At 39.5% G+C, this 20,166-nt stretch overlaps 1 protein-coding gene across 1 annotated transcript; it reads left to right on the top strand.

Moving 5' to 3' along the window:
- Nucleotides 1-12,268: 12,268 nt before the first annotated feature.
- On the top strand, nt 12,269-19,004 carry LOC147853837 (bifunctional riboflavin biosynthesis protein RIBA 1, chloroplastic-like). Its single transcript, XM_087332073.1, has 7 exons — nt 12,269-12,427; nt 13,908-14,235; nt 15,609-15,830; nt 15,951-16,276; nt 17,190-17,319; nt 17,906-18,202; nt 18,446-19,004. Exons 1-7 carry the CDS (start codon nt 12,351-12,353, stop codon nt 18,644-18,646), a joined length of 1,581 nt encoding a protein of 526 aa, XP_087188199.1. The 5' UTR covers nt 12,269-12,350; the 3' UTR covers nt 18,647-19,004.
- Nucleotides 19,005-20,166: the final 1,162 nt, after the last annotated feature.

The following is a 20,166-nucleotide window of genomic DNA, read 5'->3' as shown; positions in this document are numbered from 1 at the left end:
CATTACGCGTGCAACAACTTGAAGTAACCATCGTAGCGATGCAACAACAAGGCCCCGGAACACAAGGGATTCATAAGGAACCCAAGATTGGCTTTCCCACGAAGTTCGATGGAACACAATCGCAGTTTAGAGGGTTCCTTAATCAGGTACGATTAGTTATTAAAATGCATCCTTCCCGATATCCTAGCGATGCATCACGAGTGGGTTTAGTAGGGACGTTGTTAAGTGGCTCAGCGTTGGCATGGTTCGCTCCACTGTTGGAAAAGGAGTCTCCATTACTCAACAACTTTGAAGAGTTTATAGGTGAGTTTAAAGCATGCTTTGGAGATACTGACAACATAAGGACCGCAATCAACAAAATCCGGCGATTACGCCAAGGAGACCGTCCAGCCTCTGCATACGCTGTAGATTTCCACCTACTCGCCGCTGACATCCCTTGGGATGATCAAGCGTTGATGGAGCAATTTCGTTATGGTTTACGCAACGATGTCAAGGATTTACTCTTGACCTTCCTTGAAGAGCCAAAGTCCTTAACAGAAGCAATTAGTCGTGCGGTGAGATGTGACAACCGCCTCTTTGAGCGACGTTCGGAACAACAGCTACAGATGCCGAGGGCAAGATCAGAGCCCACCTACGCCTCAATGGTAGCAAAACCTTTACCGAGGGAGTACTATAATGCGCCTCCAGTGAATACTCCAATGGAGATTGACACTACACGTCGTCGAGGGCCATTATCCGAAGAAGAAAAGCAACAACGTCGAACAAATCGACTATGTCTCTACTGCGGTGGACCAGGACACATTGCAATAAATTGTCCCCATAGGCCAAGAAGACAGGTAAACCAAATAGTTGCTAGTTCTAATTGTACTAAACCCAAGCCTATTACAATAGGGATATCTGATAGTACTAATAGTACTAATGGCCTAGATCTAGCGAACAAATTTGATGTCCTTAGTCAGTTAGAAGAAGAGTTAAACGACTAAGTCCAGCCAAAATAGGAGCCGTTTGGTTGGACAACCCTAGATCTATGCAACCCATTAATGGTTCCATTCCCTCTAAGCAAGTTTGCAATGTGTTCGTAGTCCAAGTAATAGTTAGTACTAAAAGTACCCCTCCAGTACACGTCTTAGCACTTCTAGACTCCGGGAGCTAATTCTTGCTTTATGGACAGGAATTTTGCCCAAGCTCATCAGATATCTCTTAGAAAACTCCCGTGTCCAGCCTCTGTAGTCGTCATTGATGGACGTCCCATTGCTTCCGGAAATATCATAGAAGAGTTAGAACCCGTTAATATTGTCCTAGATAACTTAGCATGTGTAGTATCATTTAACATTATCAGTATCCCAGAACATCCCATCGTTTTGGGATTACCATGGTTCGAGTTACATAACCCAGACATAGATTGGAGAACAAGAGAAATCCAGTGTCGACAAACCCGAGGATCTACTCAGAAGATTGCCACCATTTCACTACATCAGTTGCGGGAAGAAGGACGCAAGGAAGAAATGTTTCTCTTCGCAATATCACTAAAACCCTTCGACACCATTAAAGAGGAGTCCACCGTTCAGCTTCCAAAGAAGTATCATCATTATGCCGATGTATTTGATAAAGTACGAGCCAATACGCTTCCTCACCATCGACCATATGATTGCCCCATCGATTTACAACCGGGGAAAGAGCCACCATGGGGACCGATCTACAATTTGTCACCAACCGAGCTAGAAGTCCTTCGAGCCTATATCGAGGAGAATTTGGAGAATGGATTCATTCGACATTCGAAATCTCCAACCGGCGCACCCATTTTCTTCGTCAAGAAAAAGGATGGCTCACTTCGTCTAGTGGTAGATTACCGTGGCTTGAATAAAGTTACAATCCACAATAGGTATGCACTTCCCCTTATCTCAAGTCTTTTAGAACGGATCAATGGTGCTAGGTTCTTCACAAAGATTGACTTATGGGGGGCCTATAACCTCGTACGGATCCGACCAGGAGATGAATGGAAGACCGCGTTCCGCACTAGATATGGGCACTTCGAGTATACGGTCATGTCGTTCGGCCTCACTAATGTGCCAACAATCTTCCAACACATGGCAAATGATATATTCTGAGATCTCTTGGATGTGTGTTTGATCATCTACTTTGATGATCTATTGGTTTATTCAAAGACCGAAGAAGAGCATGATTCTCATGTACTGTTAGTACTAAAACGACTTCGAGAACATGGTCTTTACGCAAAGCTAGAAAAATGTAGTTTCGGGTGCAACCAGGTGGAATTTCTTGGCTATGTCATTTCATCAGAAGGCATCTCCATGGACCCAGCTAAGGTCAAGACGGTGGTAGAATGGTAGACTCTGCACTCGGTGCGGGATGTGCAATGCTTTTTAGGCTTTGCCAATTTTTACCGGAAGTTTATACAAGATTACTCAAAGCTCGTTCTGCCTCTCACACAGCTTACCAGGAAGGGACAATCGTTCGTTTGTTCTGAAGAAGCAGATATGGATTTCAAGAGTCTTAAAAAAGCATTTACATCGGCTCCAATTCTAGCTCATGTCAATCCGGAAAAACCATTCATTATCGAAGTTGACGCATCGGATTTCGCATTGGGGAGCATTCTGTCACAACGAGGTAATTATGAGAAGCTACATCCTGTGGCTTTTCACTCACGCAAGTTTGATGTCGCCGAAATCAACTATGAAATCCATGATAAGGAGCTATTGGCAATAGTGGACTCGTTTATGCAATGGAGGCATTTTTTAGAGGGATCCTCTCATCAAGTCACTGTATTCAGTGACCATAAAAACCTTGCCTACTTTCAGGATGCTCATGTGTTAAATCGACGTCAAGCTTGGTGGGCCCACTTCCTCACGCGTTTCGACTTCAAAATTACATATCATCCGGAGAAGCACCAAGGGAAGGCAGATGCATTATCACGGCGTTCGTATCTAACACCGCGTCCCGGCGAGCCAGCTTTCGATAACCAAAAGCAAGTAAACTTGGGACCGGCACGACTGCAAGCAACACAGGTTTTTGGCATGCCCATGGATTCCCACGTTATCAATATCATACGTGCGGACCTGAAGACAGATGCTTTCGCCCAAGCTATACTAGCACAAATTGATCCCCTCTCGAGCGTCGTGTTCACAGTTGCAACCACCAGGTATGGACTATCGGCAATTCAAATACCATGATGGATTACTCTTCTTTAAAGAACTTTTGTATGTTCCTAATGGTTCTTGCCGCCTTCGAGTAGTACAAAACTGTCCTGACACATATACAGTTGGGCATTTTGGTAGTACTAAAACATTAGATTTAGTACAACGATCATTTTGGTGGCTCCGTATGCGACAATTTGTCGACAATTTTGTTCGGACTTGTGATACATGCTGCAGAGCGAAAATGCCAAGGCATCATCCATATGGTTTATTAGAACCATTACCAATTCCAAGCAAGCCGTGACAATCCATTGCTCTAGACTTCATCACAGATCTTCCAGTCTCTAAGGGGTTCAATGTGATTCTAACAGTGGTAGATCGATATACGAAGATGGCTCATTTCTTGCCATGTACTAAGGAAATCTCCAGTGAAGACACCGCCGAAATTGTCATGCGTGAAGTATGTCGGCATCATGGACTTCCCGATAGTATCGTCAGCGACCGTGGACCCCAGTTCGTGTCAAAATTCTGGAAGCACCTTTTTAAAATGCTCAAGGTCACTTGTAACCTCTCCTCCGGCTACCACCCACAAACCGACGACCAAGCTGAACGAACAAATCAAACGTTGGAGCAGTATCTGCGGTGCTTTCTCAGCTATCATCAAGATAATTGGGCAGATATACTCCACTTCGCCTATAATAACTCTATCCACGCATCGACTAAAGTTACGCCATTTTATGCTTATACGGGATGTCACCCTCGGTGGAGTGTACTTGAAACCCCAGAGGTGTCCACAAATCCTTGCGCGGGGGATCGTTTGGAGCAGTTATGCAAGATACAAGCAGATTTATCTACTCATCTCCAGCAAGCTCAACAAACACACAAGGTCTACGCGGATCGTCATCGACTTCCATCTAGTTTTAACATTGGAGATCGTGTGTGGTTGTTACGACGACACATCAAGACTACTCGCCCATGTGAGAAGTTGGATTATCGGCGATTAGGTCCTTTCCATATTATCGGAAAGATTAATGATGTCGCTTTTCTTCTCGATCTACCTCCTCAACTTCGGATACATCCGGTGTTTCATAGTTTTCTCCTCGAACCCTATCACGAGAGCACCATCCCAGGACGTATTATACAACCTCCACCCTCTATCGAGCTTGAAGATGGACCAGAGTACAAGGTTACCGCCATCCTTGATTCCAAGATTGTTCGCAACAAGCTCTACTATCTAGTCGATTGGCTAGGCTATAGTCCCAGCGAACGTACTTGGGAACCGATCGAGAATGTGACCAATGCTTGTGCGCTTCTTGAAGACTTCCATCGTCAATATCCACACAAACCGGGTCCTCCATCCAAAACGACTCGTGACACTCGTCGTTTTAAAGGGGGGATAGTGTCATGATATGGCAAGACTCAAACCCATGACCTTAGGTTATATGGGTCGAGTTCTTGACCATTATATCATCTATTGTAATACATAGGATATTATTTTCATTTACATTTTATTATAGGAAATTAATGTATATTCCATATTTCTCTAGAACATTCTAGAAGCTTCAGGATTACTCTTGAGAACACTATAAAAGAGGGCACTAGGCATTATGTTGAACCAAATTGGTTCAACGCCAGTCTTTAGCCTCATAGCCCTTTTGTACTTACTCTTCTTACAAGATATAATCTGTTATCATCATCTCTCTCTCTCTCTCGTCCTCGCTATCTCTCTCTCTACTCTTCTCTCTTCCTCTCTCGGGAGTCTTACGCAGTCCCGTCCCCTTAGTACTAATAGTACTTCCCTTCTCTAGTACTAATTCTCTCTCTATTTAGTACTAATCCTCTCTATGTTTAGTACTATTCCTGACATTGTGTCGACATACGTCACAACAAAACAGAGTGGCCAAACGAAAGAATCGGCACATCCTCGAAGTAGCACAGGCCATGATGAACGAAAAGCACGTGCCGAAGTCGTACTAGGCAGAAGCGGCTAACACGGTCGTATACCTCATGAATCGGTGTGCACGAACTTAGTCCGCACGAGAAGTTTTTCGAAAAGAAGCCGAACCTATCACATGTTCGGATATTCAACTCCATTGCATACGTGCACATCCCCGACGAGAAGCGTCAAAAGCTCGACCCGAAGTCCGAGAAATGTATCCTTGTAGCATACTCACTAGAGCAAAAGGGGTACAAGTGCTACAACCCCTCAACTCGAAAATCTCGAGTAAGTCGAGACGTCATTTTCGACGAGTCCACATCCTGGTACGCACCAGAGACAACTTTGACTTCGATTCCGCTCGACCCAGATTCCGTCGAAATAGAGATAGAAGTCAAAGATCGACTCACGCGCATGTTCGAAGAAAGCCCAATTACGACAAGGCTTAGTGGGCCACAAGAGCCCCCGAGCGATCAAAGCACATATCGACCGAGTCCGAAGATGGACAAAGGGAAGGCGAAAATGCCGAAGTATGAAGACGATCACTTCAACGGCAACTAATCGACTCACTCCTTCGATAGTGAGTTCGAAGGCCTTGAGAAAGTTGTAGTATCCACAAACGAGAAGCTCCGTCGATCCACCCATGAAAAGAACCCCGTAAGCTGATTCGGCTACAACGATTATATGGCATACCATTACGCTTTTATTATGAAGGTAGCGACAGTACGGGAGCCAAAAACGTTTTCTAAAGCTACGACGGACCCTAGATGGGTTTAAGCGACGAATGAGGAGATGCAAGCACTCTCCAAGAACGAGACATGGGATCTTGTTCCCCACACACCGCACAAGAAGGCAATTGGTTGCAGATAGATCTAGTATAATGTTGACAGCTCCGTAAACCATTACAAAGCTCGACTCGTAGCAAAAGGATACGCACAAACACATGGAGTCGACTATGAAGCGACCTTTGCCCCGGTGGCAAAGATGACGACGGTGCGAACCGTGATCGCACTTGCAACGGCAAAAGGGTGGCACCTCCACCAAATGGACGTCAAGAACACCTTTCTTCAAGGCGAATTAGATGAGGTGTACATGGTACAACCACCCGGCTTCGAATCGCGCATTTATCCAAAAGTCGTATGCCAACTCAAGAAGCCTCTCTATGGCCTCAAGCAAGCACCGCATGCTTGGCATTCAAAGATTACGCAATATCTTCATCAAATCGGCTTTCGAATGTCGAAATCCGACAACTCCCTCTATGTACGACACAACCCTAGAAGCCTAATTATCATCATCCTATACGTGGATGATTTGGTCATTGGAGGTGAAAGTCTAGTCAACATCAACAAGGTAAAGACCCTCCTCTCCAACAAATTCGAGATGACAGACATGAAGGAGCTTCATTACTTCCTAGGCATCGAGGTAATACAGACTCCGACCGGCATTATGATCTCCCAACGACACTACATCCTCAACTTGTTATACAAGTTTGGGATGATTCAGTGTAAATTTGTCGCAGCCCCTCTCGATCGAAACCTTAAATTGGATGCTGACTCCGGCACAGAAGAATGTGAGCCGACCCAATATCGTCAACTGATCAGGAGCCTCATCTATCGCACGATCACTCAACCTGACCTTAGCTATCCAGTTGGACTCCTTAGCCAATTCATGCAAACTCTGCGAGATATCCATTTCGATTACGCTAAGCGAGTATTACGATACATGAGCAGCACAATGGATTACGGTGTTCACTACGCATCAGCCACACCAATACGACTCGAAGGGTACACATATGCGGACTGGGCAGGCTACAAAATCGATCGACGATCAACCTTCGGATTTGTCTTCTCGCTCGGTAGCGGAGAAATATCTTGGAGTAGTAAGAAGCAGCCTATTGTCGCACTTTCGAGTACGGAGGCCGAATACAGGGGCACAGTCGTAGCTGCATGTGAAGCCGTATGGCTCTAGAGGATTTAGAAGGATCTGGGTGTCCCCATCAAGGATCAGACTCCCATTATTCATGTCAGACCTTGGATTGACGATTCCTGACTTGCCAAGCTTGAGGGGGAGTACATGCGAGAACCATATACCGTCCAAACAAGTACGAGCCGAAGCGGAAACCGGAGATCGTTTGAACCGGATACCAGTCGAAGCGGACATCAATCAAAAGGAACCGACCCAAGTTGACCTTGAGGGGGCGTGTTGAGAATCAAGCTCAATATAGTGCAACGTGTGAACACACCTTTTGAGAATCCGTGATTAGTCAAAGGTTAAGAGTCACACCACTACTCTCTACACATTAACTATGTGTCATAGAATCATATTCTATGACACATAACTAATGAGTTACATATTCCCCATGACTATGAATCTTCACATTCCTCAAGAGAGAGAGTGGTTGTTGTAAAGTTAATGAAGAGAGAGGGTGACTCTGTATAAAGCACCCTCCTCATACTTCATACTAAGTCGGTTGTGATTCCTTGTAATGCTACAATTTTGTATATCCATTCTACTTGTGAAATATACATCATCTTCTTCTTGAGTATTCCTTTTTCTATCTATCTTGTGTTCTCTCATCTCTCCTCTAATTCCTCTCACACATACACATAACACACATCTCTTCCGCTACACAAGAATCACCATCGATTCTTTACATTTATATTAACATATTTACACTTGTGGCTTCCCTTTTCTCATGCGTTACACATTCTCTCTCATACTTTTTCACACACGCTTTCACTCCATTCCTTGTCCTCTTTTTAGTCACTTTCCTACCTTCGATCCCGCCACATCACGACATCATGGATTCCATATAGACCATATAACTATTGGAGCCAATCTATCCCAGAAATACTGCAAGAATCCAAGCATCCATTTTGTTAATTCAGAAAGAATGATTAGAATCTACCTCATAAGAAGAAATTGAATTATGGAATGAGCTGTAGACCACATTTCCCCATGTAACAAAGCCCAACCACCTTGCAATCACAAAAGTTCTCAAAAACCTAGTCTAAGACTTTTTGACCAATGCGCACTCCCAAAAAACTAGAAAATGTTCATTATTGTGGATGCTTGCTCCTTTTTTTCCCATACATTGAAAGGAGTGGGAAGGAGAGGGAAAGTCTTGTATTATAAATTCAACTCCCCTATCCTAAGTTTAGGGATCATATTTTCCAAACTCATCTTTAATAGTTTGGTATTGTTGCTTCTTCTTTTGTCATATTTCTTTGAGAAATATTAATCTTGATAGAGTCTGAGTGCGTAAGTAAAATTAGCCGAACCTCATTAAATTTCTGGTGTCTTTGTTTCTCGTATGCATCTTGCTTTTACTTAATAGCTTTATTTTGGTTAACTATTTTTGATTCCGCAACAATTATCATGTCAATGATTGCTTCACTGTCATCGCTTTCAAATATTAACTCAAAATTTCCCTTCATAATTGTTTTTTTTGTTACCATTCAATTATCCTTATCTTAGCATTGGTGCCCAACACTAGAAAATATTCATTGCGATGCCAATGATTGCTTTATTTTCATCACTTTCACATATTAGCTCAAAATTTTCTTTCATTGCTCTTTCGTAGGTTGACCTTATTTTTCCAGTGGTTTACTCTTACCATATGAGCTAACTTCAACTTCTAGTATAAATTTGATCTTGTCACATGCCCTTCAATTATGTCTTTGACCAAACCCTTAACCTACCGTAAACTTGAATTCATGCACATATGCCACATCACGACAATGTGAACCTTGACATTTTTCCTATATGCTTTCTTTCTCGCTTCTAAGCGATCAATGGCCATTCATTCCATCTATGATTTGAGGGAACTTGAAGTACAAGGTATTTAAAGTTTTCGACTGTTTTAAGTCGCTCATTATGGTATATAATGCATGGGTCATCCTTATTTTGGCTCTTCAGAATCTTTGTTTTAGAGCTATTAAAACTAAACTCATTATGCATACAAAACTCTTCTAATTTCCTCGTAAGATTTTGTGTATCTCCTAAAGTATTTACAATAAACACCACATGATTTGTATTGTACAAAAAACAATATGACAACGTGCTCGATACATTCTTCCTTTACAATCTGGGTGAATAGGTGAAGTAGAGTTGGTGAGAGTGGGCTTCCTTGTTTAACACAAATAGTGCAATTGAAAAAAACACCACATGATTTATATTATACAAAAAACAATATGACCACATTCTCCATGACAACTTCATCAATACATTCTTCCTTTACAATAGGGGTGAATAGATCAAGTAGAGTCGGTGAGAGTGGGCATCCTTGTTTAACACAAATAGTGCAGTTGAAAAAAAATTGAAATTCCATCCCCATATACAATATATATATAGGCTTATTATAGATTGAAGAATTGCAATCATATATTCACTCCGCACCATGAGTTCTTCCACATGCCTATAATGATGCTCACAAGGTACCATATCAAAAGCTTTCTTGAAGTATACAAATAAAAAATAGAAAGCTCATCTCTCTCAAATGATATTCTTTCATTAATATGCAAAGGTTGACCCGTTGATTGATGGTGCTATGGTGTTTTCAAAATCCAACTTGTCCATGAGCTTACACATCCACCTTTATCTAAAGGCTTGATCTAATTTGTACTCCAATAATAGGACAATGCCATGTTGCAATGCATGATTAAATATATGACTTTCTCCATGCACGTGCTTCTTTTCCCATCAAAATAGTTTTGCCATAGGCGAGACAACCGTGATAATCCATTAATTGTTTGCATGATTTACATCTTCATTGCATGTGCTTCCTTTTTTGTCCATTTGAGTATTTTAGCCTTTATACATCAAAGATCTCTAGTTTTAGAGGCCAATTTCGTAAGCCTTATGCATACATCTTCAATTATAAAGAAGGGAGGCACAAGTGAAAGAGAACAACAATACATACTCATTTTGACATTTGATTGCTCACTAAAGTGCTTACGATGTATATAGAATTTCATAATTGACCATAACTTTTAACACGTTTCCCCGTTAGGTTTCTCCAAAATTTAACACATGCACATGTGTAATATAGACATGGAGAGACACTATGTTTAACATTGACTAGAGGCCGAAAGTGGGCAAAGAGACAAATCATGATTACACACATGAGTGAATTCATATTACTCATACCAAAGAAAAGAAAAGTTCTATGTTTCCTAAAGCTCCATGATCATGATATTAATGCATGTGGTGGAATGAACATGGGAAATGGTTTACATGAATGAAATCCATACCTACATAGCATGTACAACATGAGTAAGAGCTTTAAAGGCTGGTTGGTATAGACTTGAGAGGGAGAGGTTCGCATGCATGGCATATTAATCATTGTATATAATGGCGAGATCGGCTTTTGGATGTAGGATGACATTTCTCCTCTTCCATCATGTGTGAAAGTGTTTCTTTCGTGGGTAATGGTGATCTTGTTGCCTTTGGAGATGGATTTAAATCATTGGCATGTTTTTTTTGTACATTGAATAAAGAGGATAACAATCATATATTCCTTACATGTCTATTTGCTAAGGCAAATTGGCTTGTTATGTTTTGACATTGAGTATCATGAACCATGGATGATTTTGTCACCCTTTCAGTGGAAGTTGAAATTTACCTCTTTGTCATATGTGGTTGTTTTTTTTAACTACCTTGGGTGTTGGGGATGTTGTACAATTGGAGTGAGAAATAGGTTCATTCTTTTATGGTCTCCATGGAGTATAACAATAGATCACTAGGATAATTGAAGGAAAATTGCTTTGACAAAATTTGCCACCAATATTGCAAGCACCTTGGTCCTTGTAGTAGTTGCATTTATGTCAATTACTATTGTAACACCTTAGGAAGTTTACCTTGTCATAAGATACTTACTATTGTAGTAAGGATAATAGGGTCCTTTTGTATTCTCATGTTTAAAAGTAAACAAACATTTGAGTGAGTAGTATTTCTTACCAAAGAAAAAAAAGAAAGTAGTTTTTCACACACATTTACCAACATAATGGCGTGGGGCGCGTGCGTTTTCATGAGAGAAAGAGAATAGTTTTTTTTCACACATTTATCAATATAATTGTACATGTTTTACCAAACAGAGGGGGGGAGAGAGAAAGTGTGTGTGTATTTCTAATATCTACCAACGAGGGAAATCATGATTGTGGCGAATCCATTCGTTCATACAGAAATGTTGTGGACGTTATTTTTATTATTATCTTGGAGATGGGCCACGAACACGAAATGCATTTGCCTACTAAACAAGAATGTATAGGTGTAAGCATAGAACATAATATTCACATTATTCTACTCAAACAATTGTTTTCATATGTTTGCAAACAAATGCGTATGTTGTGAAAACATACTCATTTTTAAAAATTTGTTTTTGGGTGGATGTTTTTTAAATCGTTTTTTCTCACTTTTTATACCTTAAAAAAAAAGTTTTATCTTATGGTAAATAACGAATACAGAAGCATGGTATTAAATTACCATACTTTGAGGGTGTGCACCATACATACTCGAATGATCGGAACATACATACTTGAATGCGAATGCACGTACGGTACACATGGTTCATATTATGGTTCACACACACACACACACACACACACACAGAGTCGCTCGCTTACTTTAGAGGCAACTTGGTACAATCTCGGACGAGGTTTTTTTTTGTAGGTGACGAATGGCGTTGACGACAGCTGGTGGATCGAGGTGGTAGAGGAGAGCACGAGTCTCTCGAGTTGTTGCAGTATCGTGTGTAAAAAAGCACCTGTGCTTGTGTTCACACACGCACACACATGTGTGATTCCTCACGTTCGATTGCTTGGTCGGTTCATCGGGTTCAGTCTCTCGACTGATGGATGGTATGATATTATACATATATATGTGTATGTGTATGTGTATGTGTATGTATGTATGTATGTATGTATGTATGTAATGTATAGTATGTATACAGTATAATAAAGCATAGGTGCTTTTTGAATTGGCCTTCTCTTCTGATTTATATTGTCTTCTTTTTCTTCTTCTTCTTCTTTTGGGGGTCTTCTCTGTATTTTGTATTCTCTCTTTCGTATTAGCCGCCCCCAAAACGCACACACGCCACATTCAAAGAGCCAGAGCCATTGTCAGATCAGAACAGAGCAGAGATCAGAGAAAAGAAAAGAGAGAGAGAGAGAGAGAGAGAGAGAGAGAGAGAGAGAGAGAGAGATTAAGAAAAGAGAAGAGAAGAGAAGAGCAGAGAAAAGAGAGAAGAGGGGTTTTAATTCTTGATGGATTCGGTTCTGTCTCATTTCACAGCAGCCCTGTGCTCGGCACCAATACCATCTCCCACCATCATCAGATTCAGGTGTGTAAGGTCCTCCTTTTTTTGCTTCTTCCTTTTCTCCCTACATGTTTTCTATTCTCATTTCTCCATTTCAGAGCATGGGAATTTGATATCCTTTTGTTTTTTTCTCAAAGTGAGCCAAATTTTGCAATGTGTGTACATATATGTGATGAAAGACTGGTGAGGAGAGTATAGGGGTCGCCGTGGGCAGTGATTCCAACACCAATTGACCTAGGAACCGCCAAAAAACCGAGATTTCTTCTTTAACAGCTGCCAAACTTTGCAGAGTTTCAATCTCCCCCCAATACAGCTCCGATGTGAGGGAAATAAAATTTTCTAGATTCGCCTTATCGAGAAAGAAAGAAAGAAATATTAATGTCTTCTAAGACCAAAATTGGCCCATAAGACAATTGGTTTACAACAAAATGGGTCCAAAGACACCTTGAACACAGAAAACAGCCAATGAACTAAGCAACCACTACTTATATGGACCAAGCAGTTCCCTATTTTTGACACGGGAGGAGCTTCATATACCTTCCTTTATTTTTGTCATGATGTCTCATGTATACTTAACTTTTGCTTTTTCTTCTTTACGTATCCCATCTTCATCTTCTTTTGTGCCCATGTAAAAAAGCACCACTCCTAGTTATAAACATGGCCTAAGTCATTATGTCAAGTACTTAAACCCCACACTTCCACACCTATTGTGTCATTATTTTAAAACATAAAACAACGACACAATATGCATACATATCTAAACCTGAAAGGACTAATTGGTAAGTTTATGGTTTTCTAAATGATATGGAATCATTAGCATTCTTCTCAAAAAAACATTCCTAGATCTGATGGAGTAAATCGTACACTTCCTGAAATGATAGAGGACAATGCCATTGTGCTTTTTACCTCCAAGTTTATTTGCTATAATGTTCTAGTATGTGCAATTAATTGCATCTGCTGCAATACAATTGGTCATGAAGAATAATTGGTTTGTACAAAAAGAGTTTTTGTATATTGATTGTTGTACAGATTGTACTTATACAGTCTTGTGTGCTTGTTTGCAAAGGGTGGTCAGTTTGTTAGCATTAGATGCTTTTGTTGCATCTACTTTATGATTCAAGAATTTGCATAGTTAAAGAGACTTATCATGTTTTATGGGTATTGAATATTTTCATTGTCCTCTTCAGGTTTATATCTAAATGGTAGACATTCATTGCTTTTCTTTTCAAAGTTATAGTGGAAATTTTGCAATTTAAATCTTCTCAAATGAAATATTGCATCAAGTAATGTTTTCCCATTGTTAATGTTTTGTATTCCGCATTTTGAGAATCTGAAATAAAATATGATGGCTTTATAAGGATATGCATATACTACCTTTCATATTTCTCTATCATTCTCGCTATCCAATTTCTACACTGCTTTTAAGATGCATATTTTCTTATGATTCTATATTTCTAGATGAGAAATCTCATGGATGGATACTAAGTTTTTCTTGGTCTTACAGGGTGGATACTAATAGCTTTCTAATTTCGAAGAAGAATCAGAATCGTATTCATCCTCAATTAAGCTGTATATCAGGATTTGGAGATGGTGCTTTTGCCAGCAGCAAGAGCAATGCTTCCAACTCTGGCTATGATAATTTCCAAAGCTGTGTGTCCAGAGAATTTGCAGCTACAGTTAGTGAAGTACAGTCTCCCATTGATGGCATAACTGCCAATTTACTACAACTAGATTCTGCATTCCCTAGTGAAGATGACATGAAAGATATTGATTGCCCATCTGCTGGTTTTGCTTCAATTGAAGATGCCCTGAGGGATATTCGTGATGGCAAGGCATGTTTCTCTGACTTCTTATTCTGGACCGAATAGATTATTTACTAACTGTATAAGTAATGTAAGATTAATAAGCTTCATAAAAAATATGTTCATTATTTATGGTTCTTTTCTTTTGAATGCTTATAATTAACATGTTTACAAGTATCTGGTTTGCATTTTTCTTGCCTAACTTGTTATGGATATATTGTGAGAGTCATTTTATTTGTGATCAACGCGATGAATAATAGACTAATTGTCATTGGCTCGCCTAACTTTCTATGATAGATATCAATCAAGATATCTGTGTTATAATTGTAGAATTAGAGAGATACTGAAAGAAATTAATGTCTACCCATTCCGGGAGGCACTGCCAGCACATGAGATGAATCTATTATACGATTTAATCAATGTCCAAAATGTTGTGAAAAAAAGGAGATGTATAACTGCAACAATCTTAGTCCTAGTAGGCAACCTATAATGATGATTTATCCAGCTGCAGCAGGAGATATTGTCAATAGAGGAGATTATATTTTTTACATGGATGATGAAGGATTGGTAAGAGGGCTGTCAAGATGAAGGCTTTAACATTTTGGTACAGCTTCTGAAGTTGCTCCTACATAGCATCGTCATCACTTGTGCATTTCTCTAAACTGTGGAAAGGGCATGTGAGCCGTGTATATATACTTGGCATGAATAATGAAACCATTTGGGGATACATGTAAGAAGAGACTCATACCTGGCCACATCATGTTGCTTAGCTGATTTTTCGATGGAACCAAGTTCTTTCTGTATCTAGTGTCCACAGATACCTCTTATTTCTCTTTGACTTAGTCATGGCAAAAAGTGGGCAAATCAAGGCTTATATTCAAATGGTAGGAGTGCATTTCTATCCGTTTCATGTGCTGGAATAAGTTGATAATCCAAACTATTCATCCATAGGCCATGCAGCGTTTTGTTAAAATAAAAAACTGGTTTTATCAAGGTTTGATAAGTTAAATGGACCTAAAAAACTTCTAGAGACTGATAAAATAAATCCAATTGGACCACCAAATTTGCTTATTTCGCCACTGGAGAAGTTTTGTTCTCGTTATGACCCTTGTAGAAATTTTGTATTCGCACTCAAGAGGCTGGATTGTCCCTTTTCAAAGTATTTGATACCTTATTAGAGCCAAAGATTGATACCTCTTTTGGTATTTCTTTTATTGATAATTAATAGGAGATAATACAATAAGATAAAGAGCTCAAATCCTAGTAACACAACTAGAAGTTGAAACATTCATAGAAGATAATACAATAAGATAAAGAGCCCAAATTCTAGTTTTGAAAAGGAGGGGGGGGAGAGAGAGAGGTCTTTATAGTAGATTTTGAAAAATGTTTTTATTTGTGTACAGTTTGTAGTTGTTGTTGATGATGAAGATAGAGAAAATGAGGGTGATCTGATAATGGCTGGATCTATGGCCAATCCCAATGCGCTTGCCTTCCTCACTCAACATAGTACAGGGATAATTTGTGTCTCTATGAAAGGAGATGATCTAGATCGGTTAAGGCTACCTTTGATGGTGAATGACAAAGATAATGAAGAAGCTCTGAGTACTGCATTCACAGTTTCTGTGGTAAGTATACTACATGTGAATCGGAACCTAATAACTTTGTGTTTTTTCATTAGTGTATGCTAGTCTTATGCTGTGTGTTTGGGATGCTAAATATCCACTTTGGAAATTGTTATTCACCAGGATGGAAAATTTGGGGTTACCACAGGAGTTTCAGCTTCAGATCGGGCAGCTACAATTCTTGCGCTCTCTTCCCCTGATTCAAAGCCAGATGATTTTCGAAGGCCTGGCCACATCTTCCCTCTAAGATATAGAGAGGGTGGTGTTCTGAAGAGGGCAGGGCATACAGAAGCAGCTTTGGATTTAGCAGTCATGGCTGGATTGCCGCCAGTAGGAATACTATCTGAAATAGTTGATGTACGTGATGGTTCAATGGCACGCTTACCTTGGCTACGGAAGTTTGCTGCAGAACACAATTTGCTGATTATATCGATAGCAGATTTAATAAGGTGCTTGTAATAGTAGGGGGTTTCTCTAGGGCCATCTGATGTTTCTATTTGATTTATAGCAGATGTAAGAATGTCCTTTGGGTAGTTATGGTTTTTGATGTTTTGATTTGATTGATGTGTGTTTAGATTAAATAAGTAGAAATTTTTATGCACTGCCTTCAATCTTGTTTTCAGAATGGTGGATGTCGGTTGGCTTTTGCTGTTGATATTCTTCTGAACGCTGTAGGTAACAGCCGAGAGTGCATCCTTACCAGTAGAAAAAAAGAAAAATGTAGTAACATCTTTTAAGAGGCCAAACTAACTTATGAGACCAAATGAGAGATTACATCTTAAAATGCTGTCCCATCTTTGGTTGTTGGGGAGATTACTAGTAAAGAGACAAGACGCTCTATTGATAATGAGGATTTCTTTCTTGCTCCACTATGGGGCTGTTCATGGTTGAATGATTCAACTGTGATTACTGTGTGCTGTCCTTGAAATTGAACTACTCTTAGTATTGTGTAATTACGAGTACAGAGACGGAATTTCAATAACTAGGATTGTTTTTTTGCTTGACTATGAGGGTCCATGGTTTAATATTTCAACTACAATTGCTGTGTATTGTCATTAAGACTGAAAATTTATTGCTATTGTGTAATTACTAGTAGAGAGATGTATGGAATATCAATAACCAGCTTGCTTTCTTGCTTGTTTGTGGGGGTGTCCCTAGTTGAATGATTCATCTAGGATTGCGTTGTATTTACAATAAGACTGAACTTCGATTAGTATTTTGATTAATTAGTAGTAGAGATGGAATATCAATAATGAGGTCTGCTTTCTTGCTTGATTATGGAGGTGTATATGACGGAATAATTAAACTAAGATTGCCATTGTTAGTGTAATTTCAAATATCTTTATCCTTGACTATGTACAGATATAGACGTAGACGAGAAATGCTAGTAGAACGAACAGGTGTGGCACGTTTACCTACGAAATGGGGAACCTTCACTGCCTATAGCTACACATCCAAGTTGGATGGCATTGAACACATTGCAATGGTGAAGGTAACACTATTTGATGTTCCTTTTGTGTTTGTAATATCTGATAGTTGTAGTGGAAGGTTGTGCTATATGTAACCTTATTTAATCCTACACGGATTGTGAGAATGTTTCTGCATTTGTTTCTAGTAATAACTGAAACTACTAGTGAGAAATTTCAGTACAAGATGAAACCCCCCCAAAAAACGGAAACGCGCACAAAATGCCTAGTGGACATGTTGCCTAGAAGCACTCAAAGAATATCTGAAAATCATCTAGTGGATGGCCATGTAGTGTTAGACAATCATACAATGACTGTCAGTTTTCACTAATAACTTCCACTATTATTGGGAAATCTCAACTTGCATTGAAAGTCATTCCAAAAGAACCTTAATAGATATAGATTGCCTAACGGACAATATGCTACTTATAAGCACTCAAAGAATATATAAACGTTGTTTAGTGAGAGGATCCTTATACTTAATTTTTAGTAGTAACTAATGGGAAACCTCAATATGAAGTGAAAATCCACAAAAGCATTTGAACATCTAATTCTCTTGTTTAAATCTCTGCTTAAATATCATGAACTCATGAAAGCTTAATGTATGTGCAGGGTGATGTTGGAGATGGTCATAATGTACTAGTGCGGGTTCACTCAGAATGCCTCACAGGAGACATTTTTGGGTCTTCAAGGTGTGATTGTGGAAATCAACTCATCGACTCGATGCAAAAGATAGAGAAAGCAGGGCGGGGTGTCGTTGTGTATCTCCGTGGCCATGAGGGTAGGGGCATTGGGTTAGGCCACAAGCTGAGGGCTTACAATCTCCAAGATGACGGGCGTGATACCGTCGAGGCCAATATTGAGCTTGGATTGCCAGTTGACTCTCGTGAATATGGCATAGGTGCACAGGTAATAAGAAACTTGATACCCCTGTATGTCTGTCTGTTCAAAATTTTGTCAGTTTTCATGGGTAATATAAGAAAGGCATTACAAAACGAAGTGTATGTATGTATGTATGTATGTGTGTGTGTGTATGTATGTATGAATGTATGTATGTATGTTTGTACGTACGTACGTATGTATGTGTATGTATGTATATAGTTGGGTCCATGTGAGCGCTTCTCTTATGGGTAGTGTTTGATTTTTCGTCAGATGCTGCAAGATATTGGAGTTAAGACCATGAGATTAATGACCAACAATCCAGCGAAGTATATGGGTTTGAAAGGTTATGGTCTGGCCGTGATAGGGCGTGTTCCCCTTATATCTGCTGTAACCAAAGAAAATAAAAGGTATCTAGAAACAAAAAGGACCAAGATGGGTCATGTTTATGGCACCGAAAACGGAGCTCAATAATGCTCGGTCGATTCGTTGACTGTCTCTTCTTAATCCACATTTTTACTAACAATATTTTTTTGCATTGCACCATCTTCCTGAATGATTATGACCAAAATATAGTGGAATAACACTGGTGTCAACATCTCTAAGCTTCTTCAGTAAGCCCCAAGAGAAAGGCATTGAAGGCACTTGTTAACACTCTTCTTGTGTAAGATGAAACATTTGGAAGTCTTGTATTAATAAACATTATTGCCTCAAATAAAGTGAACTACCATCAAGCGCAAATGTATCCAACAAAACAATGGAATCTACAATATATTTTCTTGTAATTGGTGGTTTTACAAGTCAAAAGTTGATGCTCTTTTTTTGTTCTGTATATGATAATGAATTCTCTCGAAACTTGTTGGGCACCAACTGCCACGTGCTTCAACACCTCTATTATTAAATGAGAGATCTAGCTGACCATGCTCTTACAAAGTGCAAAGCTTAAGCACTTAAAACTAGATGCTTAAGTTTTAGGTTAAAATGAAGGTCAAAAATTAAGATGAGTTATAGAATATTTACTATTAGACTCTAATAACGTTTAAGATTCCGGATCAACCACGTTGGCCACTTTAACAACTGAATTGAGATCTCAAAGTTTCCTTGCCTTACCAATGTAACAATTGAAAAGAAACAAGCAATTCCTTGTGTAATGAATTATCGTTGACTATTTTGTAATGCTCATTCAAAATACAACAAAGCTTCTTGTCAAGATCTTACTAACTCGTTTTGTAGGGACAAACTATCTAGCTTTAGTAGCAATGTGCCCATTGAGCAATGCCACCATGATGCCTTAATCTAAGTTTCCCATGCACCAATCCTTCTTTGTTAATAAGATGTTGCATCAATCCATGGTCGCTCATCTCAAGACATATAAAATGTGGTGAGTACCACAATTGACTATGGTACTCACCACTACAAGGGTAGTGGGACATGTTGAATCACTAGTTGTCAAGACAAACACTCTACCAAGAAAGGAATTTCTACTTACCCCAATAAAGTAATTTTCCACATTAGTACTCCCGTCAACTTTATAGATATGTTTTGATTGTATGCCTATCATCAAATACAAAAGCATTGTGCATATAACACCGATGATTATGTCATTTGAGGGTATGGGAATGATCTTTATGACACTTAATAATATATTGCGTGGAGTTTTATATGTCCAAGCCATCTTCGGACCATATTCTAATTAACTTTGGTGAACCTCCATGAGCTTTGAATGGGTGCTACCCATATGAGTTTTGAGTGGGCGTTACTTCCTTACACATGTTGATGTTAACATCAATATCGAAACAAATATGACATCATATCTTGGATTTGGTGATGAGTTGAACATTACCAGACATATACATTTATTTTGCGTTATGTTGCCATAATTAGAAGCTTACTAGATTCCATTTTTACAGACTTCTTACCATTTTTTGTTCTCATTCTAGTAATAAGAAGTATTCATAACAATGTGCTCCTTTACAGTTAGTAGTTGCACAACA

The sequence above is a fragment of the Azolla caroliniana genome, unplaced genomic scaffold (genome assembly GCF_043228905.1).
Source record: "Azolla caroliniana isolate FFs.n. ecotype wild unplaced genomic scaffold, voAzoCaro1.0.p SCAF_16, whole genome shotgun sequence".
Classification (NCBI taxonomy): domain Eukaryota; kingdom Viridiplantae; phylum Streptophyta; class Polypodiopsida; order Salviniales; family Salviniaceae; genus Azolla; species Azolla caroliniana.
This window is presented reverse-complemented; position numbering and strand designations above follow the sequence as displayed.

Excerpts from the sequence above, each read along its gene's own strand:
- LOC147853837 (XM_087332073.1), top strand. The coding sequence starts at position 12,351 with ATGGATTCGGTTCTGTCTCATTTCACAGCAGCCCTGTGCTCGGCACCA. Across the intron at positions 14,236-15,608 it reads GGGATATTCGTGATGGCAAG|TTTGTAGTTGTTGTTGATGA; the intron begins GCATGTTTCTCT and ends ATTTGTGTACAG. Across the intron at positions 15,831-15,950 it reads CTGCATTCACAGTTTCTGTG|GATGGAAAATTTGGGGTTAC; the intron begins GTAAGTATACTA and ends GTTATTCACCAG.